Here is a 19,301-nt window from a genome sequence, read left to right as displayed (position 1 = left end):
CAGCAGGCTGCACAGGACCTCGTCCAGGCGGGTCTTGAATATCTCCAGAGAAGGAGACTCCACAACCTCCCTGGGCAGCCTGTTCCAGTGCTCCGTCACCCTCAGAGGGAAGAAGTTCTTCCTCATGTTCAGACGGAACTTCCTGTGCTTCAATTTGTGCCCATTGCCCCTTGTCCTGTCACTGGGCACCACTGAAAAGAGCTTGGCCCCATCCTCCTGACACCCACCCTTCAGATATTTATAAGCATTTATTAGGTCCCCTCGCAGCCGTCTCTTCTTCAGGCTGAACAAGCCCAGCTCCCTCAGCCTCTCCTCGTAGGGGAGATGTTCCAGTCCCCTCACCATCCTTGTAGCCCTCCGCTGGACTCTCTCCAGTAGCTCTTCATCTTTCTTGAACTGGGGAGCCCAGAACTGGACAGAGTACTCCAGATGAGGCCTCACCAGGGCAGTGTAGAGGGGAAGGAGAACCTCCCTCGTCCTGCTGACCACACTCTTTTTGATGCACCCCAGGATCCCATTGGCTTTCTTGGCAGCCAGGGCACACTGCTGGCTCATGGTTAACCTGTCGTCCACCAGGACACCCAGGTCCCTCTCCGCAGAGCTGCTCTCCAGCAGGTCCACCCCAAGCCTGTACTGGTGCATGAGGTTGTTCCTCCCCAGGTGCAGGACCCTGCATTTGCCTTTGTTGAACCTCATCAGGTTCCTCTCTGCCCAACTTTCCAGCCTATCCAGGTCTCGCTGAATGGCAGCACAGCCTTCCGGTGTGTCTACCACACCTCCCAGTTTGGTGTCATCAGCAAACTTGCTGAGGGTACATTCTAACTCTTCATCCAGGTCGTTGATGAAGAATTTAAACAAGGCTGGGCCCAGTACTGATCCCTGAGGGACACCACTAGTTGCCTGCCTCCAACTAGACTCAGCGCCGCTGATGACAACCCTCTGAGTTCTGCCATTCAGCCAGTTCTCAATCCACTTCACTGACCACTCATCCAGCCCACACTTCCTGAGCTTCCCTAGGAGATGCTTGTGTCCCGGCAGGTCCTTTGCGGCCAAAAGGTTGGACGAGGATGGGGATCCTGGGCTGATCTCCATCCTCCTGCTCTCTCTTTCCAGATGCTGCACTACAGTTCATCCCATAGCAGAGGGCTCACCTGGACATCCTGAGCAAGGGGGGGGGGGATGTTTGTCCAGCTCCCACCCCCTGTCCATGTGCTGTGACCTGTGGCACTTTACGGACCCTCTTCTGCTGCTGCATGGGCTGTTCTGACTCCAGCTCCACTAGAAGTCCAGGCAAGTAAGGCTCCATGCGACACATCCACACGGAGACGTCCCTGCCCCCGGAGTGTGACACGGACCCCAGCCTGTCCCTGCCCAGTGAAGAGGCACCCTTGGAGCCTTCCTCGCAGCGCTGCACCCACCACGGCATCCTCATGGGCTACAATGAGACAGAGATCAAGCGCCAGAAGGTTTACCAGGTGTCCATCTTCTCCCATCTCTCCAGCTCCTCCAAGAGCATGGAGCAGCGGGCAGGCAAGCAGCCAGCCATCAAGAAGGGTTACCCTGAACAGCAAACACCAGAGGGGGGGCGAGATCCCAAACGAACTCACTGGGGTGGCAGGGGTGGCGGGGGGGTGGATGGCAAGCATGATGGGGGGCCTGGGCAGGCTACCGTGGACGATGACAATACTTTTGAGGATGGTCTGTTGGTGGAAGAACTGTCCCTGTGTGGCTCTGCCCAGCACTTCTCCCACAGTGGGCTGCGAGTGGTGGAGCACCAGTGTGAGGGTAGCCCTAGCCACAGCCCCAAGGCCAGCAGAGAGGACAAGTTGCAGGATGTCTCCTCCTCCTCCTGGCACATTGCTTGCAGTACTTTGCACATGAGAGATGGCTGCCCTTTCCCGCCAGGGGATCAGCCCACAGACTACAGGGATAACAGGAAGCGGGCGAGTGGCCACAACCTCCTTTACCTTGATTTGCACAGTATTGCACAAACTTCCCAGTTGGACTCTGGTGGGAAGAGAGAGAAGACAGGGAGCAGCCTGGCTCACAACAGCAGGGCTAGCAGAGAAGTGGAATGGTCAGTGGTGGCCAATGGGTGCAAGGAGCCCCCAGCTCTGCAGACAGAGCTCAGCTCTGAGCCCAGCAACCTGAGCTCCCTGGAGAAGACACCCTGTGGGAGCAGCTGGCTTGGCAGCAGCTGCTGCCCAGCCAAAAGGAAACTGATGCTCGCTGGTGAGGTTGTGACCAACTCCTGCTCTGAGGACGAGAGCCTGTCCCTGCCAGCGAGGAAGAAGAGGGCCATGCCATGCCATCCAGTGCCCACGGTCTGCTGCAGCACTGATACCAAGGGAGCACCTTTCTGGAATCACCTGCTTCCCACAGCCAAGGTGAGTGTCACTGCCGAGAGGAGGCAGGGAATGGCCCAGGGACACACAGAGCTCAGGGCTGTCCTCATGAGCAAAACATGGTCCTCGTGGGTACGTGGTCTGTTGTGGCACAGCACCCTATTCTGCCCCAGTGCCACAGAACTGGTGTGAGCAGGGCAGCAGCTGACAGCCAACCCTGGGACACACTGTAAGTTGTCAATGGCTCTTGTCACCTTGTAGTCACTGGATCCACTGCTTGCAACCAGCTCTCAGGCCTGGAGAGCCTTGTTCAAATGGGACATGACCTCTCCGTGACAGCAAGAGCTGGACATGCAGCATGGGGCCACAGTCAGTGTCTGACAGCTTCACGTTAAGCCAGACTTACCATCAGGCTTGGGAAGAGCAGCTGTCCTCTGCTTGCCTGGGGGAGAAGAAGGCAGAGGGGTGGGATGGCTTGGGTCCCTGGCCGTGATAGCCATCAAGGCACTCTGCCCGCTGGACAAGGGTTTTGGTGGTAGGGAGCAGGACTGGACATGCTCTAGCCAGGGAGTGGGAGCCCCAGTGCTGTGTGCAGAGATGCCATTGGCTTTTCTGCAGTTCTGGGGTGCCCATGGCACGTCCCCAGGGTGCCACAAGCTCTCAGAAATGGGGCAGACTCCAGTGATTTGCAACCACTCTGGCAGCTCAGGAGCTGCTTGCAATTCTTCCCTGCTTACCAGCCCCTCCTGACCAGCTCCCTGCCTTCACTGTGTCCTGCCAGCTGAGGCTGCAGCAGGTTCATGCCAGAGCTGGCATGCTTCTCTCCTTTCCTGAGGCATCCCATGGTGCAGGGACCCGCAGGGATTGACAGCAGAGCTACTGTGGCTTCTTTCTGCTTGGAGCCAGGATGCACTGTCCATGGGGCACAGCTCCATCCCTGCCCACATGCCCTTTTGTTGACTGTCCCCCAGCCTGGATGCCCCCAGCACTGCCCTTGCAGAGTGAAGTCCTCCAGCAGCTTCCCTTGGTTTTCCCACCCGGTCATGCCAGCCAGCTCCATCATCCTTTTGTGTGGCTTCCAGAAGGAAGGTGTCCCCCCTGAAAAGGGGACATCTTTAAAAGGAAGCTGCAGTGTGGCCCTGGCTTTAACCCCCTGCCCTACAGCTGTAGGAGCCTGGTGTCCCTCTGCCTGGCAGCATTACCAAGGACTTTGCATGAATTGCCTGGGGACTGGACTTTTCTTCCCTGGGAGGTGCAAGGGGGTGTTGGTGCGTGGCTTGCTTTGGAGGTGTCTTGCTCACTGGGGCTGGCCCTGGGACCTGCTTTGCAGGGTGGGAGCTGCGCACTGCACCCTCAGGCTGCGTACCAACAACCCCTTCCCCAGCAGAGCCACTTTGGGAGGGTAAAGACCTGCCCTTGCAGCCAGGTCTCAGTTTTGGCAGCCCCCTGTCCTCACCCCAGCTCTTGTGCTGCCCTGCTGGATACCCCCACAGAGGCCACTGATGGCCTGTCTGATCTTCTGGGACCCTCATGGGGCTGTGGGTCAGGGCAAGGGGCGATGGCATCTCCTGGGGGTGCACAGTCCTTGGTTGCTGCCCTAACATGTTTCTTGATTTTGTGCCCCCTCCAGAGCTCTGCGGATTGCACTGTGGTCGAGAGGAGGCTGAAAAGCAGGCTGCACCTCAAATTGTGAGTGTCTCGGCAGCCCTGAGGGCCAGCCGTGGGGGCCTGGCCACCCCAGCATCCTACAGCCCCGTGGGTTGGGACAAATCCTCTTCCCTTCCCTGCCCCAGGCATCTCTCCTCCACAAGACACCAGGCTGTGGGGCCGAGGGAGCTTTCTTCTGCCTCTGGGGGGTAGGAAAGTGGGTTCAACCTCCACCAAAGGGATGAGGGGACCTGGAGAGGGATCCGCACCCCCAGGGACATGGGCAGCCCAGGGCTGCGTGCTCTCCGGTTTGACACTGATCTTCTCTCTCAAAGCCGACATCTCTGGGGCAGCCTCCGGAGGGGTACTAGGTCCTCCACAGCACCCTGGGCCACCACCACCATCAGCCATGCTCTGCTGGGCAACTTTGAGGTAATGGCACCCACCTGCCAGGGAGGGAGGTGGGTCCTGCGGGCTCCGGGCTGGGCTGGCGACGGGCATGAGAGGCTGAGCCCAACAGAAGCCCCAGCATGGGGCTGGGCTGATTTTCCCCAAGGGCCTGGCGTGAATCACAGAATCACAGAATAATAGGGGTTGGAAGGGACCTCTGTGGGTCATCTAGTCCAACCCCCCTGCCGAAGCAGGGTCACCTACAACAGGCTGCACAGGACCTCGTCCAGGCGGGTCTTGAATATCTCCAGAGAAGGAGACTCCACAACCTCCCTGGGCAGCCTGTTCCAGTGCTCCGTCACCCTCAGAGGGAAGAAGTTCTTCCTCATGTTCAGACGGAACTTCCTGTGCTTCAATTTGTGCCCATTGCCCCTTGTCCTGTCACTGGGCACCACTGAAAAGAGCTTGGCCCCATCCTCCTGACACCCACCCTTCAGATATTTGTAGGCATTTATTAGGTCCCCTCGCAGCCTTCTCTTCTTCAGGCTGAACAAGCCCAGTTCCCTCAACCTCTCCTCGTAGGGGAGATGTTCCAGTCCCCTCACCATCCTTGTAGCCCTCCGCTGGACTCTCTCCAGTAGCTCTTCATCTTTCTTGAACTGGGGAGCCCAGGACTGGACACAGTACTCCAGATGAGGCCTCACCAGGGCAGTGTAGAGGGGAAGGAGAACCTCCCTCGACCTGCTGGCCACACTCTTCTTGATGCACCCCGGGATGCCATTGGCTTTCTTGGCAGCCAGGGCACACTGCTGGCTCATGGTTAACCTGTCGTCCACCAGGACACCCAGGTCCCTCTCCGCAGAGCTGCTCTCCAGCAGGTCCACCCCAAGCCTGTACTGGTGCATGAGGTTGTTCCTCCCCAGGTGCAGGACCCTGCACTTGCCCTTGTTGAACCTCATCAGGTTCCTCTCTGCCCAGCTTTCCAGCCTATCCAGGTCACGCTGAATGGCAGCACAGCCTTCCGGTGTATCCACCACACCTCCCAGTTTGGTGTCGTCAGCAAACTTGCTGAGGGTACATTCCAACTCTTCATCCAGGTCGTTGATGAAGAAGTTAAACAAGGCTGGGCCCAGTACTGACCCCTGGGGGACACCACTTGTTACCAGCCTCCAACTAGACTCAGCGCCGCTGATGACAACCCTCTGAGTTCTGCCATTCAGCCAGTTCTCTATCCACTTCACCGACCACTCATCCAGCCCACACTTCCTCAGCTTCCCTAGGAGGACATCATGGGAGACTGTGTCGAAAGCCTTGCTGAAGTCTAGGTAGACAACATCCACGGCTCTCCCTTCGTCTACCCAGCCAGTCATGTCATCGTAGAAAGCTATCAGATTGGTCAGGCATGATTTCCCCTTGGTGAATCCATGCTGACTACTGATAAAGTGGCTGTCTGTGCAGCCGCCATCCGCCAGTGGAACGGCTTGGCCAGCAGACCTTTGGGTGACACACTAGGACCCTAGACCCTGCTGAGATGGCCACCGTGGAGCTGAGTGGCTGAGCAGAGGTGCTCTCGCTGCTTCTCTGTGTTAGATGGCTGGTTTCAGCCCACCAATTCAGGATGGGTCTGTCTTGGAGCGAGCAGCCGGGGCCACTCATGGACAGTCTCCAAAGAGCCGGGAGACACACAAGAGCAAACAAACATGGTTGTGGTGGAGATGGGGGTGATCTCACCTGCAGCTTAGAGGTGAGGGGCAGGACTGGTGTTTGAAGGTTCCTAACGCTTCCCTCCTCTCTCAGGAGTCCATCCTGAAAGGGTGCTTTGCACCGTCGGGGAGGATTGAGGGATTCACAGCAGAGATCGGTGCCAGTGGCTCTTACTGCCCCCAGCATGCCATCCTGCCCGTTGTCGTCACCTACTTTGACATCTCTGAACACAGTGCGCCCTCGCCTTTCCTGGTATGCAGATGAGGGAGGGCTGGGCCTGTGGGGGAGGTGAGTAGGGGCTGCACCCAGGCACTGCTCATCCTCAGGGGCTGCCCACTCCGGAGAGTGTGGCTCAAGCAACCACCTACCTGAGGAGACTGCTAGCTGTGCCAGGAGCAATATTTAACCCACAAAACAAAGAGGGAAAGAAGCAGGAACCTTTGCAGGTATATAAACAGACAGGCTGCTGCCCAGCCATCTCATGGCTGCTGCTTTGCTGTCACCTCTGTGTTGCTGCTTGTTCATCCTTCTGTCTGGGGAGGGACTGAGCTGGGCATCGTCTTGCTGCATTGTGCCAGGTGTTCCTGGTGAGAGGGGCTTGTGGCCCCATGCCAGGTCCCAGGTGGGTTCTCTGTGGGCTTTCTCCCTCTCTCACATGCTTTCTTTTGCTCCAGGGAGTGATTGACTTGGAGGCCTTAGGAAAGAAGGGTTACAGTGTCCCTAAAACTGGAACCATCCAAGTGGTGAGTCATCCCCTGGCCTCTGGCAGCACCATGGGGAGGGAGTCAAGTGGGCTCCAGATGCTCCCCAAGGTGGATACACCCCATTACATTGTTTGGCAGGGGCAGAAGCCAGAAAGCTCTGTGCAGAGGGGGTACACGGCTGCCAAGAAAGCACAGTGGAAGGGAGCACAGGGTCCCCAGCATGCTGGCAGGGAGACAAGGTGATGGGAGATGCAGGGAAGGAAGAGGTTGGTGGGGAGGGACAAGGGTCTTGGGAGGAGAGCGTGTATGTGCAACGGGGATGGGATGGGATGGGATGGGATGGGAGCAAGGGAATGAAGGTGTGTGGAAAGGACTGACCTGTGGGCCTCAGGTTAAGCCCTCTGGGGCTGGTGTGGGGCTTTCTGGGGCCCACTGGCGCTGCCCCCAGATGCCCCAGCCCTGCCCTACAGATCCATTCCTGTGCCCTTCCCAGTCTCACCTCCTACCCCTCTACCCCCAGACCTTATTTAATCCCAACAAGACTGCGGTGAAGATGTTCTTGGTGATGTATGACCTCCAGGACATGCCGGCCAACCACATGACCTTCCTACGCCACCGCATCTTCCTGGTGCCCGTGGGGGAGGAGGAAGGGGCCACTGTGGCCCCCAGCAACCCACTGGGCACTGGCCCACCCCGCAGAGTCCTCTGCTACCTGATGCACCTAAGGTAGGGCACACCAGGAGGGATGGGCGCCTGCCCCAAGGTCACCCTTGGGATCCTCTCCCATGTGTCCCTGCCTCCCCCAAAACCTGCAGGCCCTCTTGCCAGAGTGGGATGATGGCAGCCTGACCCCCTCACCCTGGGGAGGAGCAGGGACCAGCTGCTTTTTCAGGGAGGTTGGAGCTGCCACCCTGCCTGAGGGCAGCAGTCTCTGTCCCTCTGAAGGCAACCAGAGCATGGCCACCTTGACCAGGGGCTAAAGTAGGCGAGGGGGTCATGCCCCCTGCTGAGGCTGTCCTGCCCTTGCCTGGGAGCCTGAGATCCCTCCACCCTGCTCTTGTCTCCATTCAGGTTTCACAGCTCTAAGTCGGGGAAGATCTACCTTCACGATGACATCCGGCTGCTTTTCTCCCGCAAGTTGATCGAGGTCGACTCGGGGATCCCCTATGAACTGAAATCCTTCACGGAGATGCCAAGGAACCCCTGCTATTCACCCCAAGCTTGACCTTCTCCATGCCCTGGGGCCACTGGGGAGCCTCCAGCCCAGCACCTCGGAGAGAGATGAGTAAAGGGCCAGCGAGCAAATGCCACCTTGAAGTATTGCCCTCCCTGTGTGCCCCTGTCCTCCCAAGCAGCACAGACGCCATGCCCGTGCCCTGTGGCAGGGCTGAGATCACCAAGGGGGCTTCACAAGGAGGGGCAGGGGCTGGGGAGCAGCCCAGTGCTCCAGGGACATGCCCAAACCTTCTGCCAGCACTGCTCCCAGCTCAGAGTTGTGGCTGGAGCTGGGGGGGGGGGAGTGTAGAGTTGGGCTGGGGGCTCTGGGCAAGGCTGCCCACACCAGTCCCAGGGTTGGGAGCAGAACATGCGCAAGAATTTGTATTTATTAATATTTATTGTCACTGGGAGCACAGAGGAGGCTTGTGCAGAGGACGGGAGATGCTGTGCTGTTCTTCCCCCCACCCTCTTGGTGCTGGATGAGGCCCCTGGCAGTAGGGAGGCTGTGCTCAGCAGCGCGGGGCTGCCCAGGTTGCGGCAGGGCTGTGGGGGCTGTGAAGGTGACCGGGGACAGGGACGACAGGGACACCTTGGGCCATGGAAGGAGAGGGTGACCCACCTTTCAGCCAGGGTGCAGCTCCCATGCCGGGTGTCACCTCCCACCTATTGGGGGGAGGAAGTGACTAGGTTCTGTGAATCCCCTCAGGCTAAATTAAGGTGAAACTACACCAAACGATCAATTTAAGCATTTTATTTATGACAGAGGTAACTTGGAAAACATGGAAAGTGTTGTCAACGTGGGTTCTTATCAAAAATGTCTATAAGAGGGAGAGTAAAGGAAAGAGAAGAAAAGAAAGAGGGACAACAAAGAAGGTATCACCACCCTAGGATCCCGCGATGACGACCACAGGCCCCATCCTCTGGTGGCAGGCGCGTGGCAGGCGCATGCCAGGCTCTTTGCAGGTGTGTCTTTTATCACTCAGTCTCCGCCCTTAGTCACACCTCTTGGCGACTTATGTGGCAATTCTTCTAGAAAGTTTGTGAGCTTCTGCGCAGGCACCAGAGGGGGAAGACGTCTCGATGGGTCTCTTAGGGGGTCTCAAGCCCCTTCCTCAAATGAACTTTATATCACCTCTGCCCGTATTCGAGTAAGGCACATCAGAATCACGGAACTGCACATCCTCCGATCTGCCCTCCACATCTTGTGTTACCTTGTTGTTACCTTGTTGCAGTCTTCGTTTGCTGGGAAGACCCCCCACTGCCCCCCACTGCGGGTGGGCACCCTCCTGCCTGCTCAGGACAGCCCTTTGAAGGGCTGCCCCAGGGCTGAGGCAGCTATTTTAGCACAATGTTTGAGGCATTAACACATATTAACTCTTTCGGTCTCTGCCACTAGCTTTGAGGGCCCCAAGCTTGAGGGAGCCTGAGTGGATTGTCTGTCAGCTCTTAGCCACCTTACTGTTACAGAGTAGGAAATCTCAGAGAAATGAGCTAAGGTGGTTGTATACTTCAAAAAGTAACTGCCTTTTTACTACCTGCAAATCATGGTGAGTGCTGGTTTGCAGTTAGCTGCCTTTTGAAAAATTCACCTCTATTTGATACTTGTGGGACTATGTCTGGGCACTGGATGAGTCTGGTTTGGGCTCTTATGCCCCATCTATGACTAGATGACCCACAGAGGTCCCTTCCAACCCCTACCATTCTGTGATTCTGTGATTCTGTGATTCTGTGGGCGGGAGTGTCTATCTGTTTTAGGGTAGGAAGGCTCTGCAGAGGGATCTGGACAGACTGAATCGATGGGCCGAGGCCAACTGTGTGAGGTGCAACAAGGCCAAGTGCCGGGTCCTGCACTTGGGTCACAACAACCCCATGCAATGCTACAGGCTTGGGGAGGAGTGGCTGGAAAGCTGCCCGGAGGAAAAAGATCGATTGACAGCCGGCTGAACATGAGCCAGCAGTGTGCCCAGGTGGCCAAGAAGGCCGATGGCATCCTGGCTTGTATCAGGAATAGTGTGGCCAGCAGGAGTAGGGAGGTGGTCGTGCCCCTGTACTCAGCACTGATGAGGCCGCACCTGGAGTACTGTGTTCAGGTTTGGGCCCCTCACTACAAGAAGGACACTGAGTGTCCAGAGAAGGGCAAGGAGGCTGGTGAAAGGTCTAAGGAACAAGTCTTATGAGGAGCGGCTGAGGGAACTGGGATTGTTTAGTCTGGAGAAGAGGAGGCTGAGGGGGGACCTTATCACTCTCTACAGCTACCTGAAAGGAGGTTGTAGTGAGGCAGGTGTTGGTCTCTTCTCCCAAGTAACGAGAGATGGGATGAGAGGCAATGGCCTCCAGTGGCGTCAGGGGAGGTTTAGATTGGATATTAGGAAAAATTTCTTTACTGAAAGAGTGGTCAGACACTGGAATAGGCTTCCCAGGGAGGTGGTTGAGTCCCCATCCCTGGAGGTGTTTAAAAAACGTGTATATGTGGCACTTCAGGATATGGTTTAGTAGGCATGGTGGTGTTGGGTTGATGATTGGACTTGATGATCTTAGAGGTCTTTTCCGACCTATGATTCTATTAAAAGCAATTCCGTGGACAGGTTTACATTTGCCCGAGGCAGGACTAACCCAAACCGTCTTCCCTAACATATTCTGCATGTGCACTACGGGGACTTTATCCCCTTCTACAGGGCGCTGAGGTTTTGATTGGGCAGGGCCAGCCAGGTTGATGGATCCTCTGGTATTAACTAACCAGGTGGCCTTTGCTAAATGGGTATCCCAATTTTTGAAAGTCCCACCCCCCCATTGCCCTCAAAGTGGTTTTTAGCAGCCCATTGTAACGTTCGATCTTTCCAGAGGCTGGTGCATGGTAGGGGATGTGATACACCCACTCAATACCGTGTTCTTTGGCCCAGGTGTCTATGAGGCTGTTGCGAAAGTGAGTCCCGTTGTCCGACTCAATTCTTTTGGGAGTGCCATGTCGCCACAGGACTTGTTTTTCCAGGCCCAGGATGGTATTCCGGGCAGTGGCATGGGGCACAGGGTAGGTTTCCAGCCATCCGGTGGTGGCCTCCACCATTGTGAGCACATAGCGCTTGCCTTGGCGGGTTTGTGGCAGTGTGATGTAGTCAATCTGCCTAGCCTCCCCGTATTTATATTTTAGCCATTGTCCTCCATACCACTGAGGCTTTACCCACTTGGCTTGCTTGATTGCAGCGCATGTTTCACATTCATGGATAACAGAATCACAGAATCACAGAATGGCAGGGGTTGGAAGGGACCTCTGTGGGTCATCTAGTCCAACCCCCCTGCTGAAGCAGAATCACCTACAGCAGGCATGTGCAGTGGTATCCATGGTCAAGTCCACCCCTCGGTCACGAGCCCATCTGTATGTCACATCTCTTCCTTCATGGCCTGAGGTGTCATGGGTCCACCGAGCTATAAAGAGTTCACCCTTATGTTGCCAGTCCAGATCCACCTGAGCCACTTCAATCTTGGCAGCCTGATCCACCTGCTGGTTGTTTTGATGTTCCTCAGTGGCCCGACTCTTAGGGACGTGGGCGTCCACGTGACGGACTTTTACAACCAACTGCTCTAGCCGAGCAGCAATATCTTGCCACAATGGGGCAGCCCAGACAGGTTTGCCTCTGCGCTGCCAGTTGTTCTTCTTCCATTGCTGCAGCCACCCCCACAAGGCATTGGCCACCATCCAGGAGTCCGTGTAAAGATAGAGCCCTGGCCACTTCTCTCGACCGGCAATGTCTAAAGCCAGCCGGATGGCTTTCACCTCTGCAAACTGGCTGGACTCACCTTCTCCCTCGGCAGTTTCCGCGACTTGTCGTGTAGGGCTCCATACAGCAGCCTTCCACCTCCGCTGCACAAAGGCAGTTACTTAGTCCAGACAAATCCGTTAGATCACAGAAACCAAATAAATCCATCAGATCACAGAAATACAAACACTATGACAACAAACACATAAAACCACACAATCATAGTCGTGACCACACACACACAGGCACACCAAGTTTTCAACATAAATCCAAATATTACAAATAGACAGGGACTTACAATAATATTCAACATTTAACAGACAAGTTCCCAAGCCTCCATTTCAGGAAGAGTACTCTCTTTTTAGTTCTGTTTTAGGAAGGGTACTTTCCCTTCTCCCCGGGGATATAGCCCAATGCTGTGAAGCTTTCACTACGACTAACAGGCAGGCAACAAGAAACAATACTGGAAGAATGCCTTTACCTTATTCATGGTCCTTTCTCAGAACTTCTCGGTCCAGGGATCGGAGGTTCTCCCCGAGAATCCCTCGGTGTCGGCTGGAGGTCCTGCGATCCCTCGGATCGTTGATGTTCAGGAGCAGGGTCCCATCTGGGGTGCCAAAATCTGTTACCGGAAAGTGGCAAAATAATTCACTCTCTAAAACTTAATTTTGGAGTTCTCGAAAGCAGGCATTCTTTATTGCAGTACTGGACACACAGGGGATAGTTCCACCCAAATGTGCGTACTGAAAAGACACAACTACTAGATGTTTATGCCATGTTAACATACATATTCATTACATTTCTGAGAAGTGCTTATCATTTTTCCCCCCTTTTTTTTTTTTCATATATTAATATCCTTTGTACATGTCTGTTGGCACCTCTGGGCAGTTGTCGGGGGCCCTCAGATGGAGGTTCATACTTTTCCTCACAGTGTCTGCTACACGACCTTTGCTTCTGCGCAAACTCAGTTCTAAAATCATGTATACCGTGTCCTCCAAGATTGCTTCGTTACACAAAGAGCTGTTGTGGGAGATAATTTCCAAATATGCCAAAAATGTATTAATCGGAGTGGGTGGTGCACCCACTGCAGCCATCAGCGTACTTGCATTTGCTGTAGTTTTTTCAGTTCTCCCTGTGTAATAGGATCATCTGGAGTGGATCTCTTCTGCTTCCACGTCAGAGGTTGCTCCCTGAGAGTGAGCGTGGTCATCTCTGGCAACGGATTCTGTGTTGCGTTCTTTCAGCTCATGATATGGTTTCACATATTTTGCCGGTAACCATCGAGGGCCTGTTGAAAGAAGAACACACGCATACCCTCTTCCCCACGTTATTAGTTCTACAGGACCTGTCCATTGCGATTCCCCAAATTCTTTATACCATACTTCTGGTCGAGCCACAAATGGAGAGACCATCCCGAATTGGCGGACAGCTGCTGTTGTAAATAATTGATGATCACAACCATTAAAAAAATTAAGTACATATAATGCTTTGTCTAACTGTTCCTGTGGGGTAACACTGCCCATAAGATTCCCTCTTTTTTGTTTAACATAGCTTTGAGGGTCCCATGGACACGTTCAACAATGGCTTGTCCAGTGGGAGAATGCAGTATACCTGTAACATGTTGCATACCCCAGTCCTGTAGGAAACTAGAAATTGTCTGTGAAACATAAGCAGGACCATTATCAGTTTTAATTGTTTTTGGAACGCCCATAGTGGCAAAACATCTTAGCCAGTGGGGTTTCACATTGCGTGCCTTTTCTCCCGTATGTGCAGTGGCTACCAGAAATCCTGAGAAAGTATCCACACTAACATGTACATAAGGCAGTCGGCCAAATGTTGATATATGTGTAACATGACCCTGCCACAACTCCTTAGCTCGTAAACCACGAGGGTTCACTCCTGTATATGATGATACGGGTGTAATACATTGACAATCAGGGCATGCACGAACAATTTCTATGGCTTGCCCTCGGGACAAAGCAAATTCTTTACGCAAGGAAGAGGCATTTTGATAAAAGAAGTCGTGAGATAATCGGGCTTGCTCAAAACTGCACGGCAGTACTGCTGCCATTGTCCATTTGTCTGCTACAGCATTTCCTTCAGTTGTTGGTCCTGGTAGAGTAGTATGTGACCGTATATGCATTATGAAACATAAATGTACATGATTTTTAAGTAGTGTAGCTAATTTCAATAGCAAGGAAAAAAGTTGTTTGTTATTGACCTCTTTTCTCACTGCATCTTCAGTGCGTTGATCAATACCCACAACACATGCAGAATCTGCGACAACATTGAGCGATTCAGTCGAAAACAATTCAAAGGCGTGCAAGGCCGCTGATAGTTCAACAATTTGTGTGGATCCTTCAATGATTAAAATAGATGATTGCCAATCTGACGAATCTGTTTCCACACAACCACAGCTTTGTGTGTTTTCCCTGATCCGTCCAGAAACACTGTTCGTGCTCCTTTAATAGGAACAGGAACACGTCGGTTCTTTGGCTGCAGTGGAATTTGAGAGAGGGAATGTAACAGCTTATGTTGTGGAAGGGTATAACCTATGTCATTTAAATAATCAGCTAGAGCAGCTTGCAGCGATAAGGATTCCCTGTTTAATACCACAAAGTCGTCTTTAGCCAGCGGCAGGTAAATAGCATCAGGATCACGTCCTGTCAGTTGCTGAGAGCGATTCCGACCTTGTGCTGTTAAGGACGCTATCATGTCTACCTTTGTAGTTAATGTTTTCATGGGCGTATGAGACAAAAAGATCCATTCCAGAGTCTTCAACTCCTGCACATTAGCACACCACTGACCTAAAAGAACATAGGGCTGGAAAGAAGCATAAATTATATACAAATCTATTGGTAACTTGACATTGATTCTGGAGGTGAAGGCAGTTGCAATTTTATCCGAAACTTTCTGCAAGACAGTTTTTGCTTCTGGCGTCAGTCTCCTGGAAGATAACAAATCTGAGTCCCCTTTCAACAAGGTAAATAGAGGGGACAACTCTTCAGTCATAATGCCCAAATGAGGCCGTACCCAATTAATTGTTCCTAATAATTTCTGTAGATCATGAAGAGTGGTGACCTGGTCAACAATACGCACTGGTTGTGGGAACACTTGTGAAGTAAAAAGTTTCCATCCTAGATACTTCCAGGGCTGCTCTGTCTGCACCTTTTCCGGGGCTATCTGTAACCCGTAGATATTTAATGACGATTCTAATTTAGCAAAAGCAGTTAGCAGTACATTTTGTGTTTCAGCAGCAAGGAGGATGTCGTCCATGTAGTGATATAAGTAAATCTGTTTAAAAGATTGCCGCACTTCTTTTAGTGCTGCATCCACGACTATCTGGCAAATCGTGGGGCTATTCATCATGCCTCGGGACAGAACGACCCAATGGTATCGCTGCATGGGTTTGCTGTTGTTAATTGAAGGCACAGAAAATGCAAAATGGGCACAATCATCAGGGTGTAAAAAAATAGTAAAACCCAGTCCTTTAAACCAATAACAAAAAGAGGCCAATCTTCTGGGATCATAGCTGTGCAAGGGACACCAGTCTGTAGCGGCCCCATTGGGCTCATTACTGCATTTATAGCCCGCAGATCCTGTAATAATCTCCATTTACCAGACTTTTTTGGAATGACAAATCTAGGGGTGTTCCGTGGGTTAGTAGGTGGTACCAGGTGACCTAATGCCAGCTGCTTGTCCACAAGGAGTTCTGCTGCAGTAATTGAATTGTACACACTTTTTCCCACCAAGGGCTTGAATGCAAGGAAGATAATTTTCGCCGGGTCGGGCCGGGCCGGGCGGGCATGCCGGGGCCAGGGGGGCCGGGCTGTGCCATGCCACCGGTTGCCAAGCGAGGGAAGCCCGCCGGCGGGAAGGGGCGGCGCGCGGGGGGCCATGTACCCCAGCAGTGTCCGGTTCGCTGACCCGTCCGGTGTGGTGGCTGCTGGCGCTGCGGCCAGACCCAGCCCAGCACTGCGGGCTGTGGTGTGTTGGAGGGACTGCACGGTTTTACACTGGAATTCACCCTGCTCTGATCCCAGGTCAGGTACGCCGACTGTTGCAGAGGGACCCTGTTGTACTTTTTCGGTTGCAAGCTGAAACAGCAAGATCTCAGCAGCTTCCTCTTGTTCAATTTGTCTCATCATAGCAGCTTGTAACCGATCTAAGAATTGAACATAGGGTTCCCGAGATCCCTGTCGAATTGACGCAAAAGATGCTTGTCACCGACAAAAATCTGGCACCTTTTGCAGGGCCTTGAGAGTTAAATCCGCAGCTTGCATAAATACTGGTCTTGGCAGAGCCGCTTGCACTCCCCCCGTGGCGTAATTATCTTGACCCAGCAACTCATTTTCTCCAGTACCTAATCCAGCAGCAATATTCTCCATAACCTGTACAGTTACAAGTTCCTTATATTCTGATGCCCAGACGGTATATTGTGCAGATGATAGAACCATTCTAAGTATTGATCGCCAGTCAGAAGGGGTCATGACAGAAGATTCTCCTATAGCCTGTATGAGGTTCATAGTAAACGAAGCCTGGAGACAATATTCTCGTACGGATTTCTGAACTTCCTTAATAGCCTCGTATGGTAAATAAGCATACTCTGGGGGTTGGTTAGGCTTGTATACTACAGGCATAGCTTGAAGGATAGAAACATCTCCTTTGCAGAGCGCATCAATCCTACATTTATCTAACAATACGTTCGAATGTCTGACAACATTCAGTGGTCCCGTACAAGTCAGTGGCTGAGTAGGAGCCAAAGGGGGGTGTGTAGGAGCAGAAGGGAGTGGTTTAGGAGCAAAAGGGGGGCGTTTAATAAGTGACATGCGCGATATTGATTTCTCTCGTTGTGCCTGTAAAATTTCATCTGCTGTGGGGGTGGGGGTTGCCGTAACCTTCACCGGAGTTAGTGGTGGGTATAAATCAGGTCCGTCCTCGGTGTCTATTTCTCTGGGATCAAAAGGATCGTCAGGTTCTGGCGGCTCTACCCCCCGCATTCCCTGTGTTGAGTTAGGGGTTTCATCGTATGCAGGGCTAAATATTTCAAGAGACTGCGGCTTGGTCTGTTCCTGCTTTTGAGAGAACGGAAGAGGGGCAGCCGATGCTTGTAAGATAGTTTCTGCGGGTTTTAGAGCATTTAAAGCTTTATACACTGTTTTCCAAGTAATAATGATTTCCTCAGGGACTTCAAGCTGCAAGTCCTTTTTTATCTGCAATTCCTCCCCCACCTTTGCCCACAACGAGCTATCATATGAACCGGAGGAAGGGTGCCACGAGTGATAGTCTCTTATCCAAACTAACAATTTAACCAACTTTGTAACTGATACTGCAAACCCTTGTTCTTTCAAAATTCTCTGTAAAATCTCTTGATGGAGCTTTTGCTCCTTTGTAGCTGACTGTCTCATCTTATAATTTCCGCAGCTGCTCACCTTAATTGTTCCAGCGAAGGGTGATGTCTCCTCTTGTGTGTGCGCACGCGTGCATATGTGTCTCCCCTTGGTCCCACCTGCGGTTCACCACCGGTAATAATCTCCAACTCTGAATATCTTCATGTCCAAATATCTTTATATCCAAATATCTTCATGTCCGAATACCCACGTTCGGGTGCCATTTGTGGTGAATGATTGCACGGACCCCAATCTGTTCTCGATCAGAATCCCTTTATTGCTCAAGTGAATACCTTATATACGAATACAATAGTTACTAGAGCCAATCAGCTTTGAATTCGTGGCTTTGCGAATGCCAGTTCACGGTTGCTGTTTTCCGGGATCTTTTGCAGGTGGATGTGTGAAAACAGCTTATCTCATGGGAACAGAGAAGGGAGGCACAGGATGCGCTGATCCTTCAGGGTCATGAGACAGCACTGTTCTGTCTCAAGTTATACGGTTTCCCACAGGCCAGACCCCAGCACATTGCAATAATTTGTGTCTCCCTGGAATTCCCAGGGTGGCAGCACACTTCTTCCAAATATTCTGCTAGTATGTCAGGATTCTGCGCTTCTTCAGGGGTGAAGTTCCAAAACAACAGAGGTGCCCACCGTCCTAGATACTTCCCCATGCTATCCCGCACACTGCGCCACTCTTAGCTATCCAGCCTCGGGGCAGATCTCTGGGCGATGTTTTTAAATAGTTGTTGAACCCTAAACAAGACCCGAAACGCATTCAGGAGACATAGTGTTTTCCCAAAAATCAGGGTTTGTTTACCTGGTGTGCAAAATCCAGTCCACACACTGAGTCGAGATATTTGTTTAATTCATTTCTGTGCAGAGATGGGTGCTAGGTGGTAACTCCACAAAGCTAGCACAGCTGGACAATCACATCGCATATTTATACAGTTAAAAATGTTAGTTCCACCTGTCAGTCATACCCTCCTAACTATAACTGGTTAGTTCTCTTCTCACCTTGATTTAAAGATACAGTGCACTTTAAATTTATTATGCATGCTCAGTGAGTAAGGGTCTTCATGTGGGGAGGGGGTGTTTTCAGCACTGGAGGTGTGGTTTTCACATTATAATGAGATAGTTCACTTTAGGGGCATCAATTTGAGTAATTTCGCTGATGCCCAAGGATGTCTGCCCCCTCATCTTGACGACTATTCCCTGGCTGTGGATTTGCAAGGATGCGCATCCTCTTATCTTGAGGACTGTTCCCCTGTTCAAGGTTCCTCTGATCTGCCTTATCTCAGTATCCTGTAACAGATCCTCGAACAGTCATCAATAGCACTAGAAGCATGCTGGCTTGAACATCCCACAGATACTCAAAATTCTCAAAAGCTGTTATGACTAGCCTGAAGGAGAGAGGAGGGGTGAAAGAGTGGGGGAAAGTATCCCCTCTGGTCTTCCCCATAGATTGGCTGCGATTATTAATAAATTCTGAGAGATGGCGTCCCAGGTACGGAAATAACCACAATGCTGCATATAAATAAAAGCCTAACCTCATGCCCAGTGATGTTATCATAAGTCAATATTACACAGTACAGCAAAACAGTAATCCTGATCCTTTTCCCAGAGATGATGAACAGCACCGCAGGGAACACATACAGCAGGTAAGGGTTTACATACCACAACCATGTGACCAAAGACAGCAACATTTTGACCAGCGACTATTTAACTAATATAATAAATGTGTATAACAAATTATAACAAAGTTGTTTTAACATGCTCTGGTCAGTCCTGTCATTATCCCAACCCTTTGTGCCCCACACTGGAGACCAAAAAGGACTGTCGTGGTTTGGCCGTGGCCGGCAACAAAGGGCCACGCGGTCGTTCTATCGCCCCTCCCCCTGCTGGGGTGGGGAGGAGAATGGAAAGAAAAAGGCAAAACTCGTGGGTCGGGATAAGGGCAGTTTAACAGAACAGCAAAAGAAGCAAACAGTAACAACAATAATACAGATAAGGAGAATGCACAAAACAAGGGAATACACAGGGCAACTCTCTCACTGCCTGATGCCCAGCGCCCTCCCAAGACGTGATTAACTTCCCTCCCCGCCCAGCTCCCCCACTCAGAACCGAGCATGACGGCACATGATATCGAATA

General features: G+C 52.3%; 1 protein-coding gene across 1 annotated transcript; it reads left to right on the top strand.

Annotated features, from left to right (window-relative positions):
• The first annotated feature begins 1,304 nt into the window (after positions 1 to 1,304).
• LOC142365719 (atos homolog protein B-like) lies at positions 1,305 to 8,015 on the top strand. Its single transcript, XM_075446789.1, has 7 exons — positions 1,305 to 2,387; positions 3,976 to 4,034; positions 4,328 to 4,424; positions 6,180 to 6,338; positions 6,761 to 6,829; positions 7,311 to 7,516; positions 7,862 to 8,015. The coding sequence occupies exons 1-7, from the start codon at positions 1,305 to 1,307 to the stop codon at positions 8,013 to 8,015; spliced, it is 1,827 nt and encodes a 608-aa protein (XP_075302904.1).
• The last annotated feature ends 11,286 nt before the right edge of the window (positions 8,016 to 19,301 follow it).

The sequence above is a fragment of the Opisthocomus hoazin genome, chromosome W (genome assembly GCF_030867145.1).
Source record: "Opisthocomus hoazin isolate bOpiHoa1 chromosome W, bOpiHoa1.hap1, whole genome shotgun sequence".
Classification (NCBI taxonomy): Eukaryota; Metazoa; Chordata; class Aves; order Opisthocomiformes; family Opisthocomidae; genus Opisthocomus; species Opisthocomus hoazin.
This window is presented reverse-complemented; position numbering and strand designations above follow the sequence as displayed.

Bases quoted from the DNA above. Each gene is read 5' to 3' on its own strand.
- LOC142365719 (XM_075446789.1), top strand. From the start codon at position 1,305: ATGCGACACATCCACACGGAGACGTCCCTGCCCCCGGAGTGTGACACG. The intron at 4,035-4,327 runs GTGAGTGTCTCG...TCTCTCTCAAAG, and splicing joins AGCAGGCTGCACCTCAAATT to CCGACATCTCTGGGGCAGCC. The intron at 6,830-7,310 runs GTGAGTCATCCC...CTCTACCCCCAG, and splicing joins AAACTGGAACCATCCAAGTG to ACCTTATTTAATCCCAACAA.